Here is a 24977-nt window from a genome sequence, read left to right on the forward strand (position 1 = left end):
TCATCACTGACTGATAGTAAACCGATGTGGAGGTTCTGTCCTAACAGCTGCTGCTCGTCAACCCAGGTATGTAGCATTTCATGTCATCACCAGGAAAATGACTGAGACAGGAACAAAATCTAGGTCTAAAGATCACAATTCACTACTTATCCTTTTTTTATGTAAAACTAGAAGAATGCAATCAGTAGAGAGCAGACCTTCACCAAGGACTAACAATCTACCCACTTTGCCTTTACTTTCACATGAGACTGGCACTAATTGTTGCCAATAGTGCCAGTCTCAACAGACCCAGGCTATAAATCCATATGGTGGCATTAGAGGAAAGGCCAGGGGGTCACCAACATCAATAGATGGATATTCACTGCTAATTCTATTTGAGCTGTTACTTTTTGAGATATCTTAATCTCAGTTTGGCCTGATGGTGGCACTAGGAAAGGTTATGGGGTCAAAAAAATCAACAGGTTTCGTCCTTTTGGGGTCATGAATGTACACAGCAAATTGTATAGCAATCCGACCTTTACTTTTTGAGACATCTCATTCATGGGACTTTATAGACTTCTAGATGGGGCAGATTACATAACCTCTGCCCTGGCTTTGCCTTGGCTGAGGAAACAAATATATATATATATATATACACATATATATATTTTAGTGTAAGGTTAGTCATTTTATATAGACATTCTAATGAATGGATGGAGACCACTGTATAAAATATTCAAAAAGTGTAACAATGATAGTGTAACAAATACAATGATGTATTTTGTAATATTTACAGCTCAGAAAATCTAACCAATAACTGAACAATAGTAAAATGCAGACTACATTACAAAATTACATTTTATTCATAGTTTCTTCATTGGATCCATTTCTTTTCCATATTATTTCTACTTTTACAATTATGTAGTTAGTATTTTAGTTTAGGTACATTACACTGTGCATTCATCCATTGACAATTAGCATTACCTGCATGGTATACTGTCATGTTGTATGTCACTGCTTTTCACAAATCTAGAAAAGGATGCCGTTAATAAACTATTGTTACATTAGTCACATTATCAAAACTTTCTTACTCAAAACCTTAGTTATTCAGTGTTTATGATAGTAAACCAGTGATAGTAAACTGGCCACATACACAGTATATACATATCGGCTAGCCATGGTGCAAAGTCTCCCCGACATCTGAATGACTGAACCAGAGGAGGAGGAGAAGAGCAAACGGTCAGGATAGTGAGAACTGACGTTGGAAAAGTGTACTTCAATATGTCTGCGATTCATACAAATCCCTACAAAAGTAAAAACATAGAATCTACACTATCTTCCAGAGGAGGCTGGGAAAGTGGCTTCAGTTAACGTCTAATCTCGTGAAGACACCTCTGGGTCTCGCCAAAAAGGTCTGTCGAATTCTTGTCAAAAAGTCGTTAAGAAAAGAAAGATGACACTGGGGAGTTATTATAAGACAAACCAGTGAAATTCTGCGGAAAAAAACTAACAAAATGCCGCTTCAGGGGGCATGTGCAAAACGCATTGTTCTAAGCCAATCAAATTGCATGGTGATATCCAGCTCTTTAAAAAAATATAATAATTTTTTTTACAAGAATTTTCCCATACCTTTTGACAAAAGCCAGATTGTGTGGACAGCAAGATTAGTAAATGTCAGACCAGCTGAGGCTGAAAATTAAGTCGCCTTTTACTTACAGTACACCCTCATCGAGAACTTCAAACTATGCTAAACACTATATCTGCCATGAACACGTTAAAATCTGAAGAACTAGCAATCAAATGCATGAATCCGACATTGTCATTTAACAAGTTAACATCTCATTGCTACAATCGTCAACAATGTATCACCCATCCAAACATTTAACAGGTCACATGATGCTTTAAAGCTTATTCCACTAACATGTTGGACTGATCCAGACCTCTCTTACTTGATCAGCACAGACATGAAGTAACGTCAAAATGTTACTATATAAATGTAAAGAAGCTGGTGACTTGGTGGACACGGGTCCACTTTAATGCACGGACGAGGCTGGAAAGTCTTTCAGTGGAACAGGAGACATGGGGACATGGGCGGGGGGTGTAAAAAAGGATTCAGAAACTCCACTTAATGTTCCAGAATTGTGCCGTGGCTTTTTCCGTGGTTGTACCCATAACCTCCTCTGGATGAGTTGTGACCGGCTCCACAGTAGGGGCTAAAACTGAAGGAACACAGGAGAACAAATGATCACCACATTATTTTAGAGAGCATATTGGATCCAATGCAACTCTTGTCATTTCAAAGCATCACCGTAGAACCAGGTTGATATGTCATCGCTACTTACTTGGTGTGCAGGTGATGAGAGGCGCCTCCCACTGACCAGTGGCGCGACACTTGATTACAGGGTTGTGCCTCTGCAGGAAACCCTCGTCACAGTAGTAGCGCACCTTGGAGTTAGTCTCGTAACGCGAACGCTTCTTGCCGAAGGGCTTTGCGTTGGGGATCTCTGGGGGCTCGCCGCAGAAGGCTAGCAAGAAACAAAGTTAGAAAATTCCATGACAATTTTAAAGCCTGTTTAAAGTTGAGGGTAATAAAAAACTACTTGAAAGCGGCTTTGAACATTTTATTTGAATAATCTAAATGATAGAAAAGAGGCAACTCGATAGTATATATACTCACATGTGCCCTTCTTGCATGTGTATGACAGGTGGTAGTTGCACGGCACGTCACTCCAACGACCTTCATCATGCCACACCATCACAGCGCAGTCTTCACCAGATAGGAAGTAGCTGTCAGGCTGGCCTCTGTACCAGTTTTCATACAGCTGGCAGAGAGAGAGAGGGAGAGGAGGAAAGGAGGAGTGGAATGAGAGTCTCGCTTTCCCAGTTTACGTGCAGATGAGTGCAGCCTATTTTTTTCATCCATCCGTATTCCATGTGCAATGATGACGACGGAGAAAACTAAATATGAGATACTCTAAGATTTTACACTAAGGATGAAGATCATAATTTGATCCAGTAATACTGACCAGGGGGTTCCCATCAGACCAGCGGAAGTCTGCTTCAATGGTTCTGTCATTCAGCCCAATCCACTGGTATTCTCTGTACTTGTCTAGAGATTAAAAGAAAAGGGGAGAGCAAATCAAAAGCAAGGGAGAGATCATTATGTATCTACAATTTACATACATGCTAGGTTTCCTGCCATTGCCCTTGACCAAGGTACTTGGTCCCTGTGCTACCAAGGTACTTGGCCCCCGGGCGCTGCACTGTGTGGCTGCCCACAGCTCTGAAATAGTTAAGATGGGTCAAGTACAGAGGGTGAATTTCCCCAAGGGGATTAATAAAGGTTCAACTTAACTTAAGTAAACCATGGTCAGACCAGAAGTATATTGAGACAATGGCATTTTGAGAGTTAAAATAATTAATTGTCTTCATGTTAACACATCAGGCAACTGGTTAGACACAGACACATATTACTATAGTCTTACTATATTAAGGACTGTTTATATTTGTATATAGTTTATATTAAGGATTTAGAAAATCGAACAAAAATCTAAAGAAATATTGCTATAACATGATATTGGATTTGTAAGATTGAAATGGAATATTGGATTATAATGTGGATGTCCGATTATGGATGATTTGCATTACAAAATAATAATTGTATGGAGACTTCAAGACTTCTCTTAACATGTGATGAACTTGGAAATGGATGATAATGAAAAAAAAAACGAGTACAAAAAAAGAGAACTACTTTGGTCTGAACTAACCATGTCAACCATATTGATTAGTCATATATACAACTGTTACGACCCTGAGTCATATTGGTATGTTCTCCATCTCTGCCTGTGTGTATGAAAGAGTGATGGTTTTCAGCGGATGGATTGTGATTGTCTGACAGGCCAGGCAGCAGAGCCAGACAAGAGCAGCAGACTCGTCTCTCGACACTCTCCAAGCCAGCCGTTTTAGACGTTTCTGTCTAATGTTTAGTGTAGTTACTTCATGTTATTCTTCTTATTCTTTATACTTATGGAACACTTTTGCTTGTTTAGTTTTGTCATTAAAAAGGCAAGACTGCCTTTCATTTCATCATTTGTGCCTGGTTTGGGGAGTGGGGAGTGGGGAGGGAGGGGTCCTTCAGTTATGTTATGTCGTGGTTCTCTTGGCTGGGGCATAACAATAACCCACCAAACACACACAGATGCAGTTTTTGGTTTTATGCAGTATGTGTAGCTCAGTTTTGTCATTGTGATATCGGCTGTTTCTAGGCTAGAAGTTACAGTGTGTTGTTAATGTGATAATAAAGAATAATGAATAAAATGTATTTATAAAACAAGATGTCCTTTTCTCCCATTCAAAACCCCATTGTCTCTATATCCTTCTTAGGACACAGCCTAGAATGATGAAGACTGAGATTAATCATTTTGAAAATGACTTCCCCTTCACCACAGGGAGACAAACAGCATTGTGTTGAACGTCTTCCGTGAGGACATTGCGGCTGCACATTGTCCTTTGTCACATCATTCTAGCATCCAGCCTTGCAAGGGGATGCGTTTAACTTAGGCATTGCATTCTATACTGTCCTCTACTGGCTGTGTGGGATTTTGTGAAAACAACTTCACTCTTTTGCACTCGACTCAACACAGGAGTCAAAGGACCACCCGCATGATAAGAATGGAACCACCGAAGGAATGCCAGATAATCATCTTATCCCCTTAGACATAATATCAGCACTGACATCAGAGCCATCCTGTGTAAATGTACTCAATAAGAAATGAGAGGCATTTGTTGCGTCTGTTCTCGACCACAGAACTTTGATTGGCCAAACGGACTCATTTTGTTTAAAATGTTCTCACAGATGGCCGGGGGTTACTGAAGAGTCATGAGCTTTCCCCGCCAAGCCATCAGACTCGTCAACAGAGCCCATGCGGCTGATAAAACCATATTGCACAATGCACATTGCATTCGACACACTGCCAAACATTTGCACATTGCTCATTTCACATCACACAACATGTACTGTGCATAGCCATTTTGTTATTTAAATTGTATATAGTATAATATCTACATCCTGTTATCTGCACTGCACACTTTTTTAGAACAGTCATCTTTATTTTAGTCATTTTATCTTGTTTATTCTTATTCCATGCTAATTCTATTGTATTTATATTATTGGAAGCTGCTATGGTTGAGGGACCACAACAAATAGAATTTCACTCTTTCTTTGCTGTAAGGTACTGAAATACGTGACAATAAAGGAATCTGAATCTGAATGTATAGAGTTCTGGGTTGTGAGACAGCAAAGGCAAAGCGTGAATCAGATTTCCTCTTCCCCACTACTATAAGAGCATGTTGACCAGTTGTACCATTGATGTAGTCCTGCTCCTCTGGGGTCATGATGGACACCAGGTGGCCTCCGCACATACGACAGTGGTGCTCCGCTACCTCCCAGGCCTGCCGCTTGGTAAAGTGACGGTAACAGAATCCAAGGAACTTCTCCCAGAAGGGTTCACATTCCTCAAGGTCTAAAACACCAGAGGAGAGTTGACAGCAGAGACAACAAATATATACAATTAGACTTACCGGTAATATTCAGGGGATCTTTTATTATTATTATTTTTTTTTTTTTAACAAACGTACAGGAGGTTACATTAACAAGACGGGAGTATCAAATAGTAGGTACTGCACCTGTTTGACACAAGTCTCCTCCATAGCTGGGCAGGCAAAGGCACCTTGTTGAGCCCCCGTCGACACAAGTACCTCCATTCAAACAAGGGTTCTCCAGGCATGAATCTAAGGCATTTGGGACATGGGTGATTTAGTAAATAACTCACTCTATGAGTCTATGGGACTATGTCAGTTTGATATTCTTCTTGGCTGTTTGTGGTCTCTCGTAGTGCAACCATCCTACCACTGGAGGGAGCCTTCCCTCGAGCCCCGGCACCTACTGATCCACAAGCTAAAGGGACATCTGAGTTTTAAGGTCCGGATTCAAACTTGCAACTCGATGCATGCAAATCAGTGCTTTTCATATGAAAAAGGTGACTATAATGGTTATAATTGATTTCATGCCAATTATGATTAAAGTGAACATATATTATAAACAACAACTATTACTACTACTACTAATAAAAAAATTAAAAATAATAATAAGCTACATCAGTGTGTTCATTTTACCATAATATATTTAGGCACAGTGAAAAAATATGATATATATATATAATATATATACAAATGATGAAGCAGGTGTGCCTCATGTTGACCCTTGTGTGCTCGTCTCCCAGGATTTGTCTAAAGTGCTAATTTAGCCAATTAAGCAGATTTAGCTGAGTCAGCTTGAGGTGCAAAATGCTAAATAAGTAATTTTTTACTGATTAAAGGTAGAATCTGTAATGTCGTCAAACTGTAACCTCTAGGCAAAAGATGACAACATGGTACCGCGCTTTGTTTAGTTTTAGTTTTTCTCTCTACCAAGAGAGGTCTGGAGAAATTCACAATAAAAGAAGTTACTAAACTCCAACCCACATATCAGACCAAAACAAAGTAAACAAAGCGCAGTACCAAGCAGGGCTCTTTTGCCTAGAGGTCACTGTTTGACAGCATTACAGATTCTACCTTTAAGCCGTTTTGGCAGAGAAGAGAAAACCGACAAATCGACACAAAGGAATCAATTGTATTTACATTATGATTAAAGTCACAATCTTTCATCGGTATTAGTGGTGAAATTGTCACCTGGAATGTTGTCAAGTCTTGCGACAGCTGATCGGCCGGCAGGTTTAGTGGCAGGGGTGGTAGTCAGCTCCTCCTCTTCAAAGTCCTCTGCGTACAGGGTGGCAGTCGTGGTCAAGTCTTCATCGTAGTCATCTGTGGTGGGGGTCGGGCTGGGGGTCTCCTCTGTCTCCTCCGTCCCTGTGGCCTCTTGAGAGATGCTTGGTTCTTCAGTGACAGGCAGCTCAACACTGTACTCCAGATCGGTGCGAGACTCCTGGGGTACAGTGGGGGAGGGGTCAGTCTCCCAGCCAGGGGTCAGTCCAGGGAGCAGTGTGATCTCTATATCAGTGGAGGCCGTGCCTGGCTCAGCGCCACGCTCTTCAGTTCCATTGACAGCTGGGAGAGTTTTGTTTGCGAGCGGGAATCCTGGTTCAACCCCTGAGCTCTCCCCCGAGGATTCCCCCGAACCCTCCCCCGACTCAGAATGCTCGTCGCCAGAACCTGCTTCTCCAACATCTCGTCCGCTCCCCTCGGGACCACTGCCCTCTGCTCCACTCCCCTCCTCTTCAGGCACCGCCTCTGTCGTATTGAGTGTGGTACTGAGGAGTACCTCGGGGCTTTCACCTAATCCCTCCTGCTCAACCTTATGCAGGACATCCTCCAGACTGTCAGAACCAGATGGAGCGCTGCTTTCAGGGATAAGAGTGATCAAGTCCCTCAGGGAGCTAGCCTCTACCTCCACAACAGGGGGGGACAGGGTTATCGGTATGGAGGACGTCAACAAGGTAATTGGAACAGATGTCTCTTCGCTGGACCCTGTGTCATAAACGATGACTTCGGTCGTTGGGAGTGAGGTGGGGACACTGTGGTCCTCCTGATCAACGTCTGGTAGGGCCTCCACAGGAGTAACGTGTGATTCCTCATCGTGGTCAACAGGGGTGAAGGAGTCCATCGTTATCCCTGACTGCTCATGAGTAGGATCGTATCCTGTCACAAAAGGGTCGGATCATATAATTCAGACAATAGACACTGTATTCTGATATTAAGCTTGCACTTGACAGTATGATAAAAAACTATCCAATTGTAACCCTAATTACCAAAATAAATTATGCATCACACAGCAACATGTAGTCAGAATAATCCCAATTTGAATAACTTAAATAAACTGAATTGTGTCCAATGGTCTGTTGAATAGCAATTTCTTGTTTGATAAAAGGCACTAAAGCACCATCAAATGAGACAACAGAAATATGGTACACTGTAAAAAACTTGAAATTTGCCTTTACTAAATAGGAAAGTTAACTTTACTAAATATTATTGACAATGTGAAGTTTACTAGCTCAGTAAAGTCTAATGTTAGAGTGCAAATTATATTTAAATTGATTCTGGTTGATTACTTACAATCATGCTTAAATTGCAGTCAGAGGATTGTGGGAAATATCTGCAATCTTGTAACCTTTATAACAGCTACTAAACCAAGAGCTGAAATATAATGTCCCTGTACTTTTGTAGACATCATTCAGATGTAAATGTAACACAAGTTGCACCCATAGGTTTGTTGCATTTTCTAATGGATAAGGCACCCTATCACTTCTCATTGTGAATTACGAGTATAATACCTTGTTAGATATACCCTGATATACAGTAGTGTAATTTGGGACACTGTATTCTGATATTATTTAGCTTGCACATGTCACACTAATTAGGTCTGATAAAGATACATACGTTACAAAAAAAGTATAAATAATCCCAAATTGAATAAACTGAAGTAATGTGTTTAAATTGATTGATTGCTTATATTTTTCAAGTTAGAAATGTATCACAATTAGAAATATTATACTTACAGATCAGTGCTTATCATGTACCATATCTGACAAAGCTATAACAAATACATTTTGTATAACAACAGTAACAGTGTATTGCACTACCAAAGCTACCTAGCATGTCCTATATGCTCTGTAAATATTTGTTATGTACAGATACCGAGATGTCACACCATGTTACATGTTACCTGTTTATTGCACAATGTTGTTTTTATTGGATTCTATTATATGTTGTACCACTGTATTGCACATCGTTGCGGGCAAGACCACCCGCATTTCATTGTATACTTGTATGCCGTGACAAATAAAACTCTTGACTTGACTATAAGTACCATATTGGCCCAAATATAAGACAACTTTGATTATAAGAAGGCACCCCTTTTTCAAGACTATTTCTTTATCATGTTTTTATGTAACAAAGAAAAAAAATAGATTATAAACTATTTGAACTAAATGTAGCTACTAGTAATACTAACAAATTGAATAAAACAAAGAAGGTAGCCAGGAACACTGCTTACCTAATGTACTGCTCAGTTTGTGTTTTACTCTGTGTACTGTGTTGCTACATCCACCAAAACAGTGTGTTCAATTGAAATGATACATAATATGGGCTACATCCACAAAGAATGGATTGCACGGAGCAAGTTGCACCCTTCATTATGAATTGAAAATGGGGGACCCTGATGTAAACAAGACAAAAGTCTTTCCCTGGTCTGCATCCCCTTAACAATTGTGTGTATTGAGCCATACTGTATTGTACCCATTCTGCAATCTGTTAATACAATTTTCATTCAATCAATCACCGTGCAGGCCATTCAGAATTGACTCGCTCCCTGACGTAAGTAGGTGCTGCTGATCTGCATATCTCAGCCCCCTCTGTGATTGTAGCCACCGCCCACAATCAACAATTTGCTTGATTGATTGAATGAACGTTTTATTAACAGATTGCAGAATGGGTACAATACAGTACGGCTCAATACACACAATGTATATACATATGTATGTATCTTTAAAGGGGAACTATCTTATAAATGGTATTTTCCTGTGGTTTGCATTGTTTTCTAGCAATGTGGGGTTGTACCAACACTGACTAGATGTGAAATCTCTAGCCAGTCCCGTTTCTTCAGTTCAGCTCAGACAAGAACCTCCCCCACTGAACCAAGCCATTCAGAATTGACTTGCTCCCTGACGTAAGTAGGTGCTGCTGATCTGCATATCTCAGCCCCCTCTGTGGTTGTAGCCACCGCCCACAATCAACAATTCGCTCAACAACGGAGCGAGTGGAAATAAATGCGACACTTCCTCAAAAGAGAGAAAAAGAGAGAGAGAGAGGGAGAGACAGACAGATAGAGAGAGGGAGAGAGAGGCTCTCATACGGTGCAACTCGTCTCGGAGCATTTACACACACTCGCGACTGCGTGTGTGTGGGGAGAAACACATGCACACTCTTGGAGTGATCTCTCCTCTCTCTCTCTCCCTCTCTATCTCTCTCTCCCACTCTATCTCTCTCTCCCACTCTCTATGTCTCTCCCTCTCTCTCTCTCCATCTCTCTCTCGCTTGCTCGTTCTCTCTCTCGCTCTCTCGTATTAGCACTTGCGTCACGTCAACCTGTTGCAAAATAGCATAGCGCACGCTCCCACGCGTATTCCGATCCATGCAATATTCACGGGGGTATATATTGTCATTTGAAACAAGTTACCAATGCATTGTCCCGTGGGATTATGCCCCCCGCGGCTAAATTAATTAGTCCCTCTATCTCTCTATTTCTCTCTCTCTCCCCAAAGTTATCTGCCAGTAACAGCTTAGAATCTGGAAGTGCAGAAAATGCTGCTCTAGAGTACTTGATTAGAAATACAAAACGTACAGATGTGTTCCATAGACTCACAGGAATTGTGTAAAATTGCCCAAATAGTGAAAGAAATAGTAAGATAGTTCCCCTTTAAAATGTGTATTATAACTCCTCCTCAGTCCTGACTTTGATTAATTATGGCCTACTTTCACCCCTCTGTAACCTAATGATGGGCAGGTGGATCGTCCAACATTAACATCACTGTCTTTTGAAGGTCATAGTAGGCTCAGTTTTTAAGCTAGCATGAAGCCAGTGATGTCAATGGATTGAAATAATTCCACTGATACTAAACTAAGTAATATCAGTTTACCAGTAAAAGGGGCTAAATATGGCTCCAATGTTGAACATTCTTCAACCTCCAATCTCTAGATCCTGAACCAACTTCACTTTTCCAGGTGTCATTTGTGGCAAAAAAAAATAAAAAATCTTATATTCGGGGCCAATACAGTATCTCAAAGGAGTGCTGTTGTGATCTGACAGTTATGAAGACTTACCGTACTCAGAGGTAGGGATCAGTCCAGAGTTTCCATGAGGGTCCAAGTCCACCTGGCTGGGGGTGACCAGGTCCCCTGTCTGTTCAGAAGACGAGCCACTGTTCTCTACTGTCTGGGTGGCAGGTGAGGCCAACATGGTGGTGTCATCGTCTGGGAGAGGATTTGCACTCTGCTCCGAGGAATCCTCTTCCATTGAAGGGTACTCTGGTGTGGTGTTGTAGAAGTATGAGTGTGGGGTGGTGGAGAGCATGTCTGGCTCCTCGTGGCTGGATGAAGTAGTCTCATCAACGCCACCAGCGATAGCCTCCTCTGGCTCTCCTGAAATAGATGTGCTTGGGTAGACCAGCTCGGTTTCACTGACCTGTTCCAAGTGGACGTCTATAGTGTGGTCTTCTTGTGACTCGGACACTCCGCTTTCCTGACGCACCTCTGGAGAGACGTCATACACCTTAGTTGCATCTGTTCCAGACACTGGAGAACCTTCTGCTGTCCCTGGAGTTGCAGTCTCCTGGGTGTTCTCAGCAGGCATATGGGTTCCCTCTGAGATACCATAAGGTTCTGAGAACTCACCACTGTCCATCTCCTCGTGTTCTGTTGTAGTGTCATCAGGCTCTGTTGTAGCGGCATCAGGCTCTGTTGTAGCGTCACCAGGCTCTGTTGTAGCATCATCAGGCTCTGTTGTAGCGTCACCAGGCTCTGTTGTAGCATCATCAGGCTCTGTTGTAGCGTCATCAGGCTCTGTTGTAGCGTCATCAGGCTCTGTTGTAGAGGCATCAGGCTCTGGATAAGAAGTTGGATCTTCATGATGCTCTTCGTCAGGTGAGACAGGATGGCTTGTGTCCGGGCTTTCCTCAGGGGCCGGCTGATAGGACTCAGGGTACCTGGCCTCCTCCACCTGCTCCCACGTGTCTTTGGTGGAATCAGGGGTGTGAGGTTGGGATGGGAGAGTGACAGATTCATGAGGATCTACAGGGAATGGGACCTCCTCATGATAGACCTCTGTTGGGGACTGACCCCCCACGAGCTCTTGCTCTTTCCCCTGCTCCTCTAGGACAGGGAGGGCTGTCCTTTGAGACTCTTTGCCATCATTGTCCGTCACCTGGCTGGGACTGAACTCAACAATGTCCTGACCAATGTCCTCTGGCTCTGTGGCTAAGAAATCGTAGGGAGATTCTGTATAAGGACCGTTATTGCCTGGAATAATGAATAAAATGGATGAATGAATAACAGCAGTACAGTAGTTAATGATCAGTATGTGATACATAAATTAGACTATTACACCTAGCCATAAATATAGCTTTCTCACTTCTGAAACAGTAGACATCATGAAGAGTGAAAGCCTCAGGGAAGCCTGTCTGGTTGCTATAGCGATAAACGGTCCTGACCCCTGGCTCGCCCCCACCACAGCGCTCTCTCGGGGTGACGATAGGGTACCGCACACTCCCGTCTGCCAACCACCCTGGACTGCAGTGGTTCAATCCATCATTCCAGGCGGCATACAGCTGACCTGTGGTAGCCAACTCCGCCCCTTGACTCAAACAGTGACCTTTAGCTTCCCATAGGGTGAAGCGCTGGGGGGCGGAGCCATGGAAGACTTCCCCTGTAAATACGGAGACATGTGTCAGGTTGTGAATATCTGCCTTTGATTAGGTTATAAAAGCAATCCCATAGTCAACACCCATCATATTTTGTATGCTATAATGCATTACGCCTAATCATTACCATTACTAATCATTACCATAATTTCTTTGAATTACCGTCAATATTCTCCACATAACAGTACACATCATACAGCTCGTAATGTTCCATAGTTCCATAGTTCCTCACTCCTGGCAACCCATCCATGTCACCAAAACAGCCCTCTCTTGGCATCTGGATAGGGTATCTATGGAGGCAATAGTTACAAAGCATTGAAACACCCAAGCACCACAATCCTCTTCAATAAAAGCCCATACTACCCATATCATAACATCCACAAGAGATACTTGTGTCAATATGAGTGAGTGTCCCCTTCCTTTGGTCCTTACCTCACTGACTGGTCTGAGAGCCATCCCGCATCACATTGCTCATATCCACCGTGGTAGGCTGCCAAGAGCTGCTCTGGAGAGGCAATGTGAGCCCCGATCTCCTCGCATGCTTCCCGGGCCTGCTCAAAGGTGAAGGCATACCGACTGGAGGCATCACGATAGTGGAACACCACCCCTATTAAAGCAGAATCTTATAGAGTCTTCTGGGTACTATATTTAATGCGAACATACTCTGCAAGCCACATTCAGTGCAAACTGCCAAGATGTGATTTATAGGATTACAAGCGTCTCTGGTCAGGGGATCCATAATCTATTACGTGCCTGGAGAACAGAACGAGACAAGCAATTCATCACAGCAGGAAATGTGTTGCATGATAAAGACACAGACACATGTGGTACAGTAGCTTCACTCTGTATTCTAGGACACTATTATTCACTCTGTGTTCTAGGACACTATTCTTCACTTTGTGTTCTAGGACACTATTCTTCACACTGTATTCTATCTAGGACACTATTCTTCACACTGTATTCTATCTAGGACACTATAATTAACTCTGTGTTCTAGGACACTATTCTTCACTCTGTGTTCTATCTAGGACACTATAATTAACTCTGTGTTCTAGGACACTATTCTTCACTCTGTGTTCTAGGACACTATTCTTCACTCTGTGTTCTAGGACACTATTCTTCACTCTGAGTTCTAGGACACTATTCTTCACTCTGTGTTCTAGGACACTATAATTAACTCTGTGTTCTAGGACAATATTCTTCACTCTGTGTTCTAGGACACTATTCTTCACTCTGAGTTCTAGGACTCTATTCTTCACTCTGTGTTCTAGGACACTATTCTTCACTCTGTGTTCTAGGACACTATAATTAACTCTATGTTCTAGGACACTATTCTTCACTCTGTGTTCTATGCCACTATTCCTCACTCTGTGTTCTAGGACACTATTCTTCACTCTGTGTTCTAGGACACTATTCTTCACTCTGAGTTCTAGGACACTATTCTTCACTCTGTGTTCTAGGACACTATTCTTCACTCTGAGTTCTAGGACACTATTCTTCACTCTGTGTTCTAGGACACTATAATTAACTCTGTGTTCTAGGACACTATTCTTCACTCTGTGTTCTAGGACACTATAATTAACTCTGTGTTCTAGGACACTATTCTTCACTCTGTGTTCTAGGACACTATTCTTCACTCTGTGTTCTAGGACACTATTCTTCACTCTGAGTTCTAGGACACTATTCTTCACTCTGTGTTCTAGGACACTATAATTAACTCTGTGTTCTAGGACAATATTCTTCACTCTGTGTTCTAGGACACTATTCCTCACTCTGTGTTCTAGGACTCTATAATTAACTCTGAGTTCTAGAACACTATTCTTCACGCTGTGTTCTAGGACACTATAATTAACTCTGAGTTCTAGAACACTATTCTTCACTCTGTGTTCTAGGACACTATTCTTCACTCTGAGTTCTAGAACACTATTCTTCACGCTGTGTTCTAGGACACTATAATTAACTCTGTGTTCTAGGACACTATTCTTCACTCTGTGTTCTAGGACACTATAATTAACTCTATGTTCTAGGACACTATTCTTCACTCTGTGTTCTAGGACACTATAATTAACTCTGTGTTCTAGGACACTATTCTTCACTCTGTGTTCTAGGACACTATTCTTCACGCTGTGTTCTAGGACACTATAATTAACTCTGTGTTCTAGGACACTATTCTTCACTCTGTGTTCTAGGACACTATTCTTCACGCTGTGTTCTAGGACACTATAATTAACTCTGTGTTCTAGGACACTATTCTTCACTCTGTGTTCTAGGACACTATTCTTCACACTGTGTTCTATCTAGGACACTATTCTTCACTCTGTGTTCTAGGACACTATTCTTCACTTTGTGTTCTAGGACAATATTCTTCACTCTGTGTTCTAGGACACTATTCTTCACTCTGAGTTCTAGGACTCTATTCTTGACTCTGAGTTCTAGAACACTATTCTTCACTCTGTGTTCTAGGACAATATTCTTCACTCTGTGTTCTATGACACTATTCCTCACTCTGTGTTCTAGAACACTATTCTTCACGCTGTGTTCTAGGACACTATAATTAACTCTGTGTTCTAGGACACTATTCTTCACTCTGTGTTCTAGGACACTATAATTAACTCTGTGTTCTAGGACACTATTCTTCACTCTGTGTTCTAGGACACTATTCTTCACGCTGTGTTCTAGGACACTATAATTAACTCTGTGTTCTAGGACACTATTCTTCACTCTGTGTTCTAGGACACTATTCTTCACACTGTGTTCTATCTAGGACACTATTCTTCACTCTGTGTTCTAGGACACTATTCTTCACTTTGTGTTCTAGGACACTATTCTTCACTCTGTGTTCTAGGACAATATTCTTCACGCTGTGTTCTAGGACACTATTCTTCACTCTGAGTTCTAGGACTCTATTCTTGACTCTGAGTTCTAGGACACTATTCTTCACTCTGTGTTCTAGGACACTATAATTAACTCTATGTTCTAGGACAATATTCTTCACTCTGTGTTCTATGACACTATTCCTCACTCTGTGTTCTAGGACACTATTCTTCACTCTGTGTTCTAGAACACTATTCTTCACTCTGTGTTCTAGGACACTATTCCTCACTCTGTGTTCTAGGACACTATTCTTCACTCTGTGTTCTAGGACACTATTATTAACTCTGTGTTCTAGGACACTATTCTTCACTCTGTGTTCTAGGACACTATAATTGACTCTGTGTTCTAGGACACTATTCCTCACTCTGTGTTCTAGGACACTATAATTGACTCTGTGTTCTAGGACACCATTCTTCACTCTGAGTTCTAGGACACTATAATTAACTCTGTGTTCTAGGACTCTATTCTTCACTCTGAGTTCTAGGACAATATTCTTCACTCTGTGTTCTAGGACACTATTCTTCACTCTGAGTTCTAGGACAATATTCTTCACTCTGTGTTCTAGGACACTATTCCTCACTCTGTGTTCTAGGACACTATAATTAACTCTGTGTTCTAGGACACTATCCCTCACTCTGTGTTCTAGGACACTATAATTAACTCTATGTTCCAGGACACTATAATTAACTCTGTGTTCTAGGACACTATTCTTCACTCTGTGTTCTAGGACACTATTCTTCACGCTGTGTTCTAGGACACTATAATTAACTCTGAGTTCTAGAACACTATTCTTCACGCTGTGTTCTAGGACACTATAATTAACTCTATGTTCTAGGACACTATAATTAACTCTGTGTTCTAGGACACTATTCTTCACTCTGTGTTCTAGGACACTATTCTTCACGCTGTGTTCTAGGACACTATAATTAACTCTGTGTTCTAGGACACTATTCTTCACGCTGTGTTCTAGGACTCTATAATTAACTCTGTGTTCTAGGACTCTATAATTAACTCTGTGTTCTAGGACACTATTCTTCACTCTGAGTTCTAGAACACTATTCTTCACGCTGTGTTCTAGGACACTATAATTAACTCTATGTTCTAGGACACTATAATTAACTCTGTGTTCTAGGACACTATTCTTCACTCTGTGTTCTAGGACACTATTCTTCACTCTGTGTTCTAGGACACTATTCTTCACTCTGTGTTCTAGGACACTATAATTAACTCTATGTTCTAGGACACTATTCTTCACTCTGTGTTCTAGGACACTATTCTTCACTCTGTGTTCTAGGACACTATAATTAACTCTATGTTCTAGGACACTATTCTTCACTCTGTGTTCTAGGACACTATTCTTCACTCTGTGTTCTAGGACACTATAATTAACTCTATGTTCTAGGACACTATAATTAACTCTGTGTTCTAGGACACTATTCTTCACTCTGTGTTCTAGGACTCTATAATTAACTCTGTGTTCTAGGACACTATTCTTCACGCTGTGTTCTAGGACTCTATAATTAACTCTGTGTTCTAGGACTCTATAATTAACTCTGTGTTCTAGGACACTATTCTTCACTCTGTGTTCTAGGACACTATTCTTCACTCTGTGTTCTAGGACACTATTCTTCACTCTGTGTTCTAGGATTATATAATTAACTCTGTGTTCTAGGACACTATAATTAACTCTGTGTTCTAGGACACTATTCTTCAATCTGTGTTCTAGGACACTATTCTTCACTCTGTGTTCTAGGACACTATTCTTCACTCTGTGTTCTAGGACACTATAATTAACTCTATGTTCTAGGACACTATTCTTCACTCTGTGTTCTAGGACACTATTCTTCACTCTGTGTTCTAGGACACTATAATTAACTCTATGTTCTAGGACACTATTCTTCACTCTGTGTTCTAGGACACTATTCTTCACTCTGTGTTCTAGGACACTATAATTAACTCTATGTTCTAGGACACTATAATTAACTCTGTGTTCTAGGACACTATTCTTCACTCTGTGTTCTAGGACTCTATAATTAACTCTGTGTTCTAGGACACTATTCTTCACGCTGTGTTCTAGGACTCTATAATTAACTCTGTGTTCTAGGACTCTATAATTAACTCTGTGTTCTAGGACACTATTCTTCACTCTGTGTTCTAGGACACTATTCTTCACGCTGTGTTCTAGGACACTATAATTAACTCTATGTTCTAGGACACTATAATTAACTCTGTGTTCTAGGACACTATTCTTCACTCTGTGTTCTAGGACACTATTCTTCACTCTGTGTTCTAGGACACTATTCTTCACTCTGTGTTCTAGGACACTATAATTAACTCTATGTTCTAGGACACTATTCTTCACTCTGTGTTCTAGGACACTATTCTTCACTCTGTGTTCTAGGACACTATAATTAACTCTATGTTCTAGGACACTATTCTTCACTCTGTGTTCTAGGACACTATTCTTCACTCTGTGTTCTAGGACACTATAATTAACTCTATGTTCTAGGACACTATAATTAACTCTGTGTTCTAGGACACTATTCTTCACTCTGTGTTCTAGGACTCTATAATTAACTCTGTGTTCTAGGACACTATTCTTCACGCTGTGTTCTAGGACTCTATAATTAACTCTGTGTTCTAGGACTCTATAATTAACTCTGTGTTCTAGGACACTATTCTTCACTCTGTGTTCTAGGACACTATTCTTCACTCTGTGTTCTAGGACACTATTCTTCACTCTGTGTTCTAGGATTATATAATTAACTCTGTGTTCTAGGACACTATAATTAACTCTGTGTTCTAGGACACTATTCTTCAATCTGAGTTCTAGGACACTATTCTTCACTCTGTGTTCTAGGACACTATAATTAACTCTGTGTTCTAGAACACTATTCTTCACTCTGTGTTCTAGGTCACTATTCTTCACTCTGTGTTCTAGGAAACTATTATTCACTCTGTGTTCTAGGACACTATAATTAACTATATGTTCTAGGTCACTATTCTTCACTCTGAGTTCTAGGACACTATTCTTCACTCTCTGTTCTAGGACACTATAATTAACTCTGTGTTCTAGGACACTATTCTTCACTCTGTGTTCTAGGACACTATTCTTCACTCTGAGTTCTAGGACACTATTATTCACTCTGTGTTCTAGGACACTATAATTAACTATATGTTCTAGGTCACTATTCTTCACTCTGAGTTCTAGGACACTATTCTTCACTCTCTGTTCTAGGACAACATTCTTCACTCTGTGTTCTAGGACACTATTATTAACTCTGTGTTCTAGAACACTATTCTTCACTCTGAGTTCTAGGACACTATTATTCACTCTGTGTTCTAGGACACTATTATTCACTCTGTGTTCTAGGACAACATTCTTCACTCTGTGTTCTAGGACACTATTATTAACTCTGTGTTCTAGAACACTATTCTTCACTCTGAGTTCTAGAACACCATTCTTCAATCTGAGTTCTAGGACAATATTCTTCACTCTGTGTTCTAGGACAATATTCTTCACTCAGAGTTCTAGAACACTATTCTTCAATCTGAGTTCTAGGACACTATTCTTAGATCTGTGTTCTAGGACAACATTCTTCACTCTGTGTCCTAGGACACTATAATTAACTCTGTGTTCTAGGACTCTATTCTTCACTCTGAGTTCTAGGACACTATTATTCACTCTGTGTTCTAGGACTCTATTCTTCACTCTGAGTTCTAGAACACTATTATTAACTCTGTGTTCTAGGACACTATTCTTCACTCTGAGTTCTAGAACACTATTATTAACTCTGTGTTCTAGGACACTATTCTTCACTCTGAGTTCTAGGACACTATAATTAACTCTGTGTTCTAGGACACTATTCTTCACTCTGAGTTCTAGGACACTATAATTAACTCTGTGTTCTAGGACAACATTCTTCACTCTGTGTTCTAGGACACTATTATTAACTCTGTGTTCTAGGACTCTATTCTTCGATCTGTGTTCTAGGACACTATTCTTCACTCTCTGTTCTAAGACTCTATAATTAACTCTGTGTTCTAGGACTCTATTCTTCACTCTGTGTTCTAAGACTCTATAATTAACTCTGTGTTCTAGGACTCTATTATTCACTCTGTGTTCTAGGACACTATTCTTCACTCTGTGTTCTAAGACTCTATAATTAACTCTGTGTTCTAGGACTCTATTCTTCACTCTGTGTTCTAAGACTCTATAATTAACTCTGTGTTCTAGGACACTATTCTTCAATCTGTGTTCTAGGACACTATTCTTCACTCTGTGTTCTAGGTCACTATTCTTCACTCTGTGTTCTAGGACACTATAATTAACTCTGTGTTCTAGGACACTATTCTTCACTCTGAGTTCTAGGACACTATTCTTCACTCTGTGTTCTAGGACTCTATAATTAACTCTGTGTTCTAGGACACTATTCTTCACTCTGTGTTCTAAGACTCTATAATTAACTCTGTGTTCTAGGACACCATTCTTCAATCTGTGTTCTAGAACACTATAATTAACTCTGTGTTCTAGGACACTATTCTTCACACTGTGTTCTAGGACACCATTCTTCACTCTGTGTTCTAGCCGAGACAGATTCACCCATATACGCCTGGGCTACCGACTTATCCACTTTGTCTACAGCCCACCCCCCCAACTCACCTTTAACCTTGACTTGCGCCATGTCATCAGCGTCTTCCAGGCCCTGCTGCACCTCGCAGCGATAGAAGCCTGTGTCGTTGTACCCCAGGCCTTCCAGCCGCAGCGTGAGGTCGGCTGGGGAGTAGGCATAATTGAGCAGAGAGGCTCTGTCTTTATAGGCCTCGCTGACTTTCACCCTGTCGCCCCGGGCAACCAGGATCTCCGTCTCGTGACCGTGGGACAGGACACTCCATTTGACCCGCGGCAGCGAGTGGACGGCGTGCCGGCCGTTGGTGGGGGGGGACGGGGGCGGGTGGGACATAGAAACCAGGCAGGGTAATGTGAGGGAGCCGCCCAGGACGGCACGGACAGGTGGGGTGTTGGGGATGGTCACCTGTAGAAGTCTGGAGTCATCTGGAGAGCAAAGGATGACATGGTTACTGTATGTTAACATGATCGGGACTTGTTTTGCAGGTGTGCTCTATTGGCTCAGTTTCTTTAAATAGTTTCTGGTTCTGATTTTGTGGTGGTCAGAAAAGACTGTGGGGCGAATTCACAAAGAATGGATTGCGCGGTACTAATTTCACCCTTAACTGCGCGAGTTTACTATAGAGATACTAGCGCAAACACGCCCATATGTGTGCAGTTTGCTCCTGATTTGCTCCAGCACAGTTTACTCACGGAGCAGTTTGCACCTGACATAGCGCTGTTGGCAGATATCAGGAAGGGGAGAAATAAACCCGAAATGAGGGAGAGGGAATTAAGCTCTTATTATTCTTGTTATTGCTATTATTGCTTCCATTGTTATGAATGAGAGAACCCACACAGCAGGAGATTTTTGAGGGACAATCACTTAGCACATTCACAATGAGGAAATAACATGACTTCTACTGGTGTATCATTTGTAATATAAATTCATTTATCAATACATTCATTGATCAATAACCTACATATTATTACCATGCTATTTGTGTTAGTTATTAATGAACTAAGCTAGTTCGTCATTTATATGTGCTGCTTAATATAGGCTACATAAACAAATCTGTCTATTTATTGATACTCAATTGACAATCATGACGTTGGATTACTGCTGATCAGCACATCTTTCAGGTTAACTGGTGAAAAAAAAAGTTTAAGTGGTAATGTTAGCAAGCTATAATCTCCAGACATGTTTTGGCCATTCGAGACCGTTTTTCAAATGTCCAATCTAACAAATTGTGTTTGCTCATAAAATGCATATGCCCTGGTATGTATGTGATGAATAAACTCTTGAATCTTGAATCTTAAAATGGTAAATGTGATTATAATAGATGACTGTTAATGTATAGCGATGTGCACGGGCCTGCCTGCAGACAGGCCGTCAGAATGTTAATTTGGGATAAATAAATAATAATGGGTTTCTTAATTTTTTTTCTCAATTCTCCGCTTGAAATAATTAATCAAAATGTCCAATCTAATGAATTTTGTTTGCTCATAATAACCTACTGACAAATAAATTATAATATATAAATTATTTTGTGCATACCTTCCATGGTGGAGAATCACCGCAAATCCGCCCCTCAATTAATATCGTTGCGGGGGACATAATCCCACGGCACAATGCATTGGGAACTTGCGTCCCACGAGGACATCTAACACAGTGAATATTATTGCGTGGATCGGAATAAGGGCGCGCACGTGGGAGCTTGCGCAAAATCTGCAAGGTTTTTCCACGTCACGCCCGACCTTTTTCCCGACCTTTTCGCTGATGGAAGTGCATTGGGAAGTCGTGACCCCCGCCGACATACCACCGTGAGAAATCTTGCGTCGATCCGCACACGTGCGCATGCGTGGGAGCTCGCACAAAATCACCCAAATGTGTCCACGTCGCTCACGTCGCTGAGTTACCACCAGATCTCTGAAGACGTTTGGTGCGTGGGATTACTTTCGGCTCGCCTTGGAAACAAGCGAGAGTAGCCGATTACAGCCGGGGGAGGAGTCAGAAAGTCGAACACTTCAGAGTTGACAATAGGGAGGTGTAGTCTGACGTCACTTTAGTTTCCCGCGCGGTCCTCCCGTATAGGGATTTATCATTAGGAAAATGGATTATCGGCTATTGTAACAATTCTGCCTCATGAACATTGGCAAGCTTTCCATTTTTGCATAAAATGAGTTCCCTTCTAGAACTACACTTACCAGTAGAACGCCTGTCGTTCAGTGCTGTTGCCGTCGGCAGCGCCAGAGAGAAGTGTAGTTCCTCAGTGAACGAAAACATAAACGTTGTTATTTTGCTACCTTTACGATTAATTGAATTTTTTTTCATGTTGAGCTATAGATTGTGGATGAATACACACAGAATGGTACACCATGCCAATGTTCATGCTTTATTTGTTTTAAACTATTTAGAAATGAGTCCATTGGAAATACATGGCGATTTACAGAGGGGTGGACCGCGCGGGAAACAGCAATGACGTAACCACTACACCTCCCTATATAGGCTTGTTTGAGATTTCTTTCGGCTCGCCTTGGAAACAAGCGAGAGTAGCCAATTACAGTCGGGGGAGGAGTCAGAAAGTCGAACACAGATATTTGACTATAGCGTGCTCGCCTCGTCTCGCAATGGCAGATATCACATTCACGTTCCCACACACACGTTCCCACACACGTTCCCACACACACGTTCCCACACACGTTCCCACACGTTCCCACACACGTTCCCACACACACACACGTTCCCACACACACACACACGTTCCCACACACACACACACACACGTTCCCACACACACACACACGCACACACACGCACACACACACACACACACGCACACACACACACACACACACACACACACACACACACACACACACACACACACACACACACACACACACACACACACACACACACACATGTAAGATGTGTGCAACGAGATACAGGCCTATATATTATAATTTCGGCTAATTTCCAGAGCACTGATAATGTTTGGCCAGCTAATTATCCTTTGGATTTTATGTGGGCGGTATAATGAGAACAGGTAGAAATACTATAACACTCACTCATTCACACAAATTGAATCAAGTCTTCATTTATTATTATTATTATTATCATCTGGAGTCACAAATCGCTGTCGCGCTACGGAGCGTGCACGTGTGATGTGTGTGTGCAGGATACAGTATTCAGTATACAGAATCAACTGCTGCATCGTTAATGAACTATAGATTTATATGGAATTCGTTAATCTATTCTTAGTCTATTTCACTATATCGTGCGATTGGGTTAAACGGCAGGTGAGCCGCTTAACCCAAGTATACTGTACATACGAGCAGTAATGGATTGCTCGTTGAGTCATGACTATAGATGCAAAACGTAATTGTTGTATTTATTATCATTATGATTATTTAATTCCGATAGAAACAGTCCGTCTGTAGAATCGACTTGAAGCAATCACCAACTATATTGTTATTTTGATATAAACTCCATTGCATAGATGGTTATTAAGACAGCATTCATGAGGAATGTGTAAAGCGTTCAGTTGTGAATGTCAGTACTCTGATCAAAATAATTTGGTGTCTGTCTGACAGTTCATGAAGTTTATCTTGGAATAATGATGGATAAGATAACGTTATTTGAAGAAGCTCTTGGTACACAAACTCCTGTATCCAATAATAATAATAGTAATAAATGAGACGTCTATCTGATAGACGTCTCATAACTTCCTTGTGAGTGGTGACAACTTTTCTGAGCCAATGGGCGCTTTGCGCAGAACAGAGCAAGTCGTTTCCCATCATGCATTGGGGTCGAGCAGTCGGCTGAGAGGTACTGCGTTGCCTAGCCCTGAAGACTGCAGTGCCTTTCTCCCGTGAGATTTCCGCAGCTCAGAGCAAGTCGGACGACATTCTAACCGCCATGCAACGTGCTTGGCAAGGTGGTAGTCAAAACTGTGCAGGCCTATGCAGGCCTAGCTAATCTCAAACAAGCCTAATTAACTGCGCGGTGCAATTTGCGTTGGCCGTTGTGAATTGGGAGTGTTTTGGATGAGCCTCATTTGCATAGAAAGGGGAACATGTTCCGCCCATATTACCTCATTTAAATATGCGGTAATTGCACCGGACGCAATGCTGATGGAACGCAGTTACCACCTCATTTCACCCGTTGCGCCTCCTCTGTGAATAGCAAACTGTGTTTCAGAGCAATTTGTGCCGGCTTATCATCAGAAAAAGCCGCGCAATCCCTTTGTGAATTCGCCCCTGTGTGCATTTGAGTTTGTGTTTATTGTGAGTATTTTCTATTTAATAAAATGTTCTGGTCATTAAAAGCTTTTTCTGCCTCTGCCTCTCATCGATCCCCTGCTACATTCACACTCAAAAACAACACTGTCTTTTCTGACCAAAATCATCCACAAAACAGAGAAACCAAAAACAGTTTAAAGGAACTGAGCCAATAGAGCACACCTCGTTGTCCACTCGGCACGGGGAGCCACTTGTCTCACCAGCTGTTCTCTGGCTCTATTATTCACTCTCCTACAGTACCTTAATGCTTCATGCAGGTGACATTGAGGCTCTGACCTAAAAAAATTTGGAACACTTGCAACCTGGAACCAATTCCAATGTCTCGCCACTTGCCTTCGTACCGCCGTTGAGACAAATACCGGATATGGCACCTTGGCTGTACCCCTGGGCACGCACGTCAGTTAACCTTGATGTTCTGCTGTAAAAGTCACACCCTCGAAAAAGGCTTGTGTGTGTGTGTGTGTGTGTGTGTGTGTGTGTGTGTGTGTGTGTGTGTGTGTGTGTGTGTGTGTGTGTGTGTGTGTGTGTGTGTGTGTCAGCAAAAATAATGAATGATAGGAAGTGATTAAAGAGTACCCCGCTCCCCTTAAGAGTCAGAGGTCACATATAATTGAATGGATGTCAGAGGCAGTGAGGTGGGGGAGGGGAGGGGGCAGGTGCATACCTGAGTCCTGGCCGGGGGTAGAGGAGGCCGGGAGGACAAGGAGACAGATGGTCCACAGCAGTGAAGATAGGAGCAT

The 24977-nt window shown here is 41.6% G+C and overlaps 1 protein-coding gene across 1 annotated transcript; it reads right to left on the minus strand.

Moving 5' to 3' along the window:
* Window positions 1–1456: 1456 nt before the first annotated feature.
* bcan (brevican) lies at window positions 1457–24977 on the minus strand (the record flags this gene model as incomplete). The annotated part of the gene is made up of 12 exons (XM_084336613.1): window positions 1457–2504; window positions 2657–2801; window positions 3006–3088; window positions 5343–5501; window positions 5665–5769; window positions 6709–7674; window positions 10855–12048; window positions 12161–12454; window positions 12612–12739; window positions 12882–13056; window positions 19987–20379; window positions 24902–24977. 12 exons carry the CDS (start codon window positions 24975–24977, stop codon window positions 2314–2316), a joined length of 3909 nt encoding a protein of 1302 aa, XP_084192739.1. The 3' UTR covers window positions 1457–2313.

This window comes from Notolepis coatsorum, assembly GCF_963971535.1.
Source record: "Notolepis coatsorum genome assembly, chromosome: 19".
NCBI classification, from domain to species: domain Eukaryota; kingdom Metazoa; phylum Chordata; class Actinopteri; order Aulopiformes; family Paralepididae; genus Notolepis; species Notolepis coatsorum.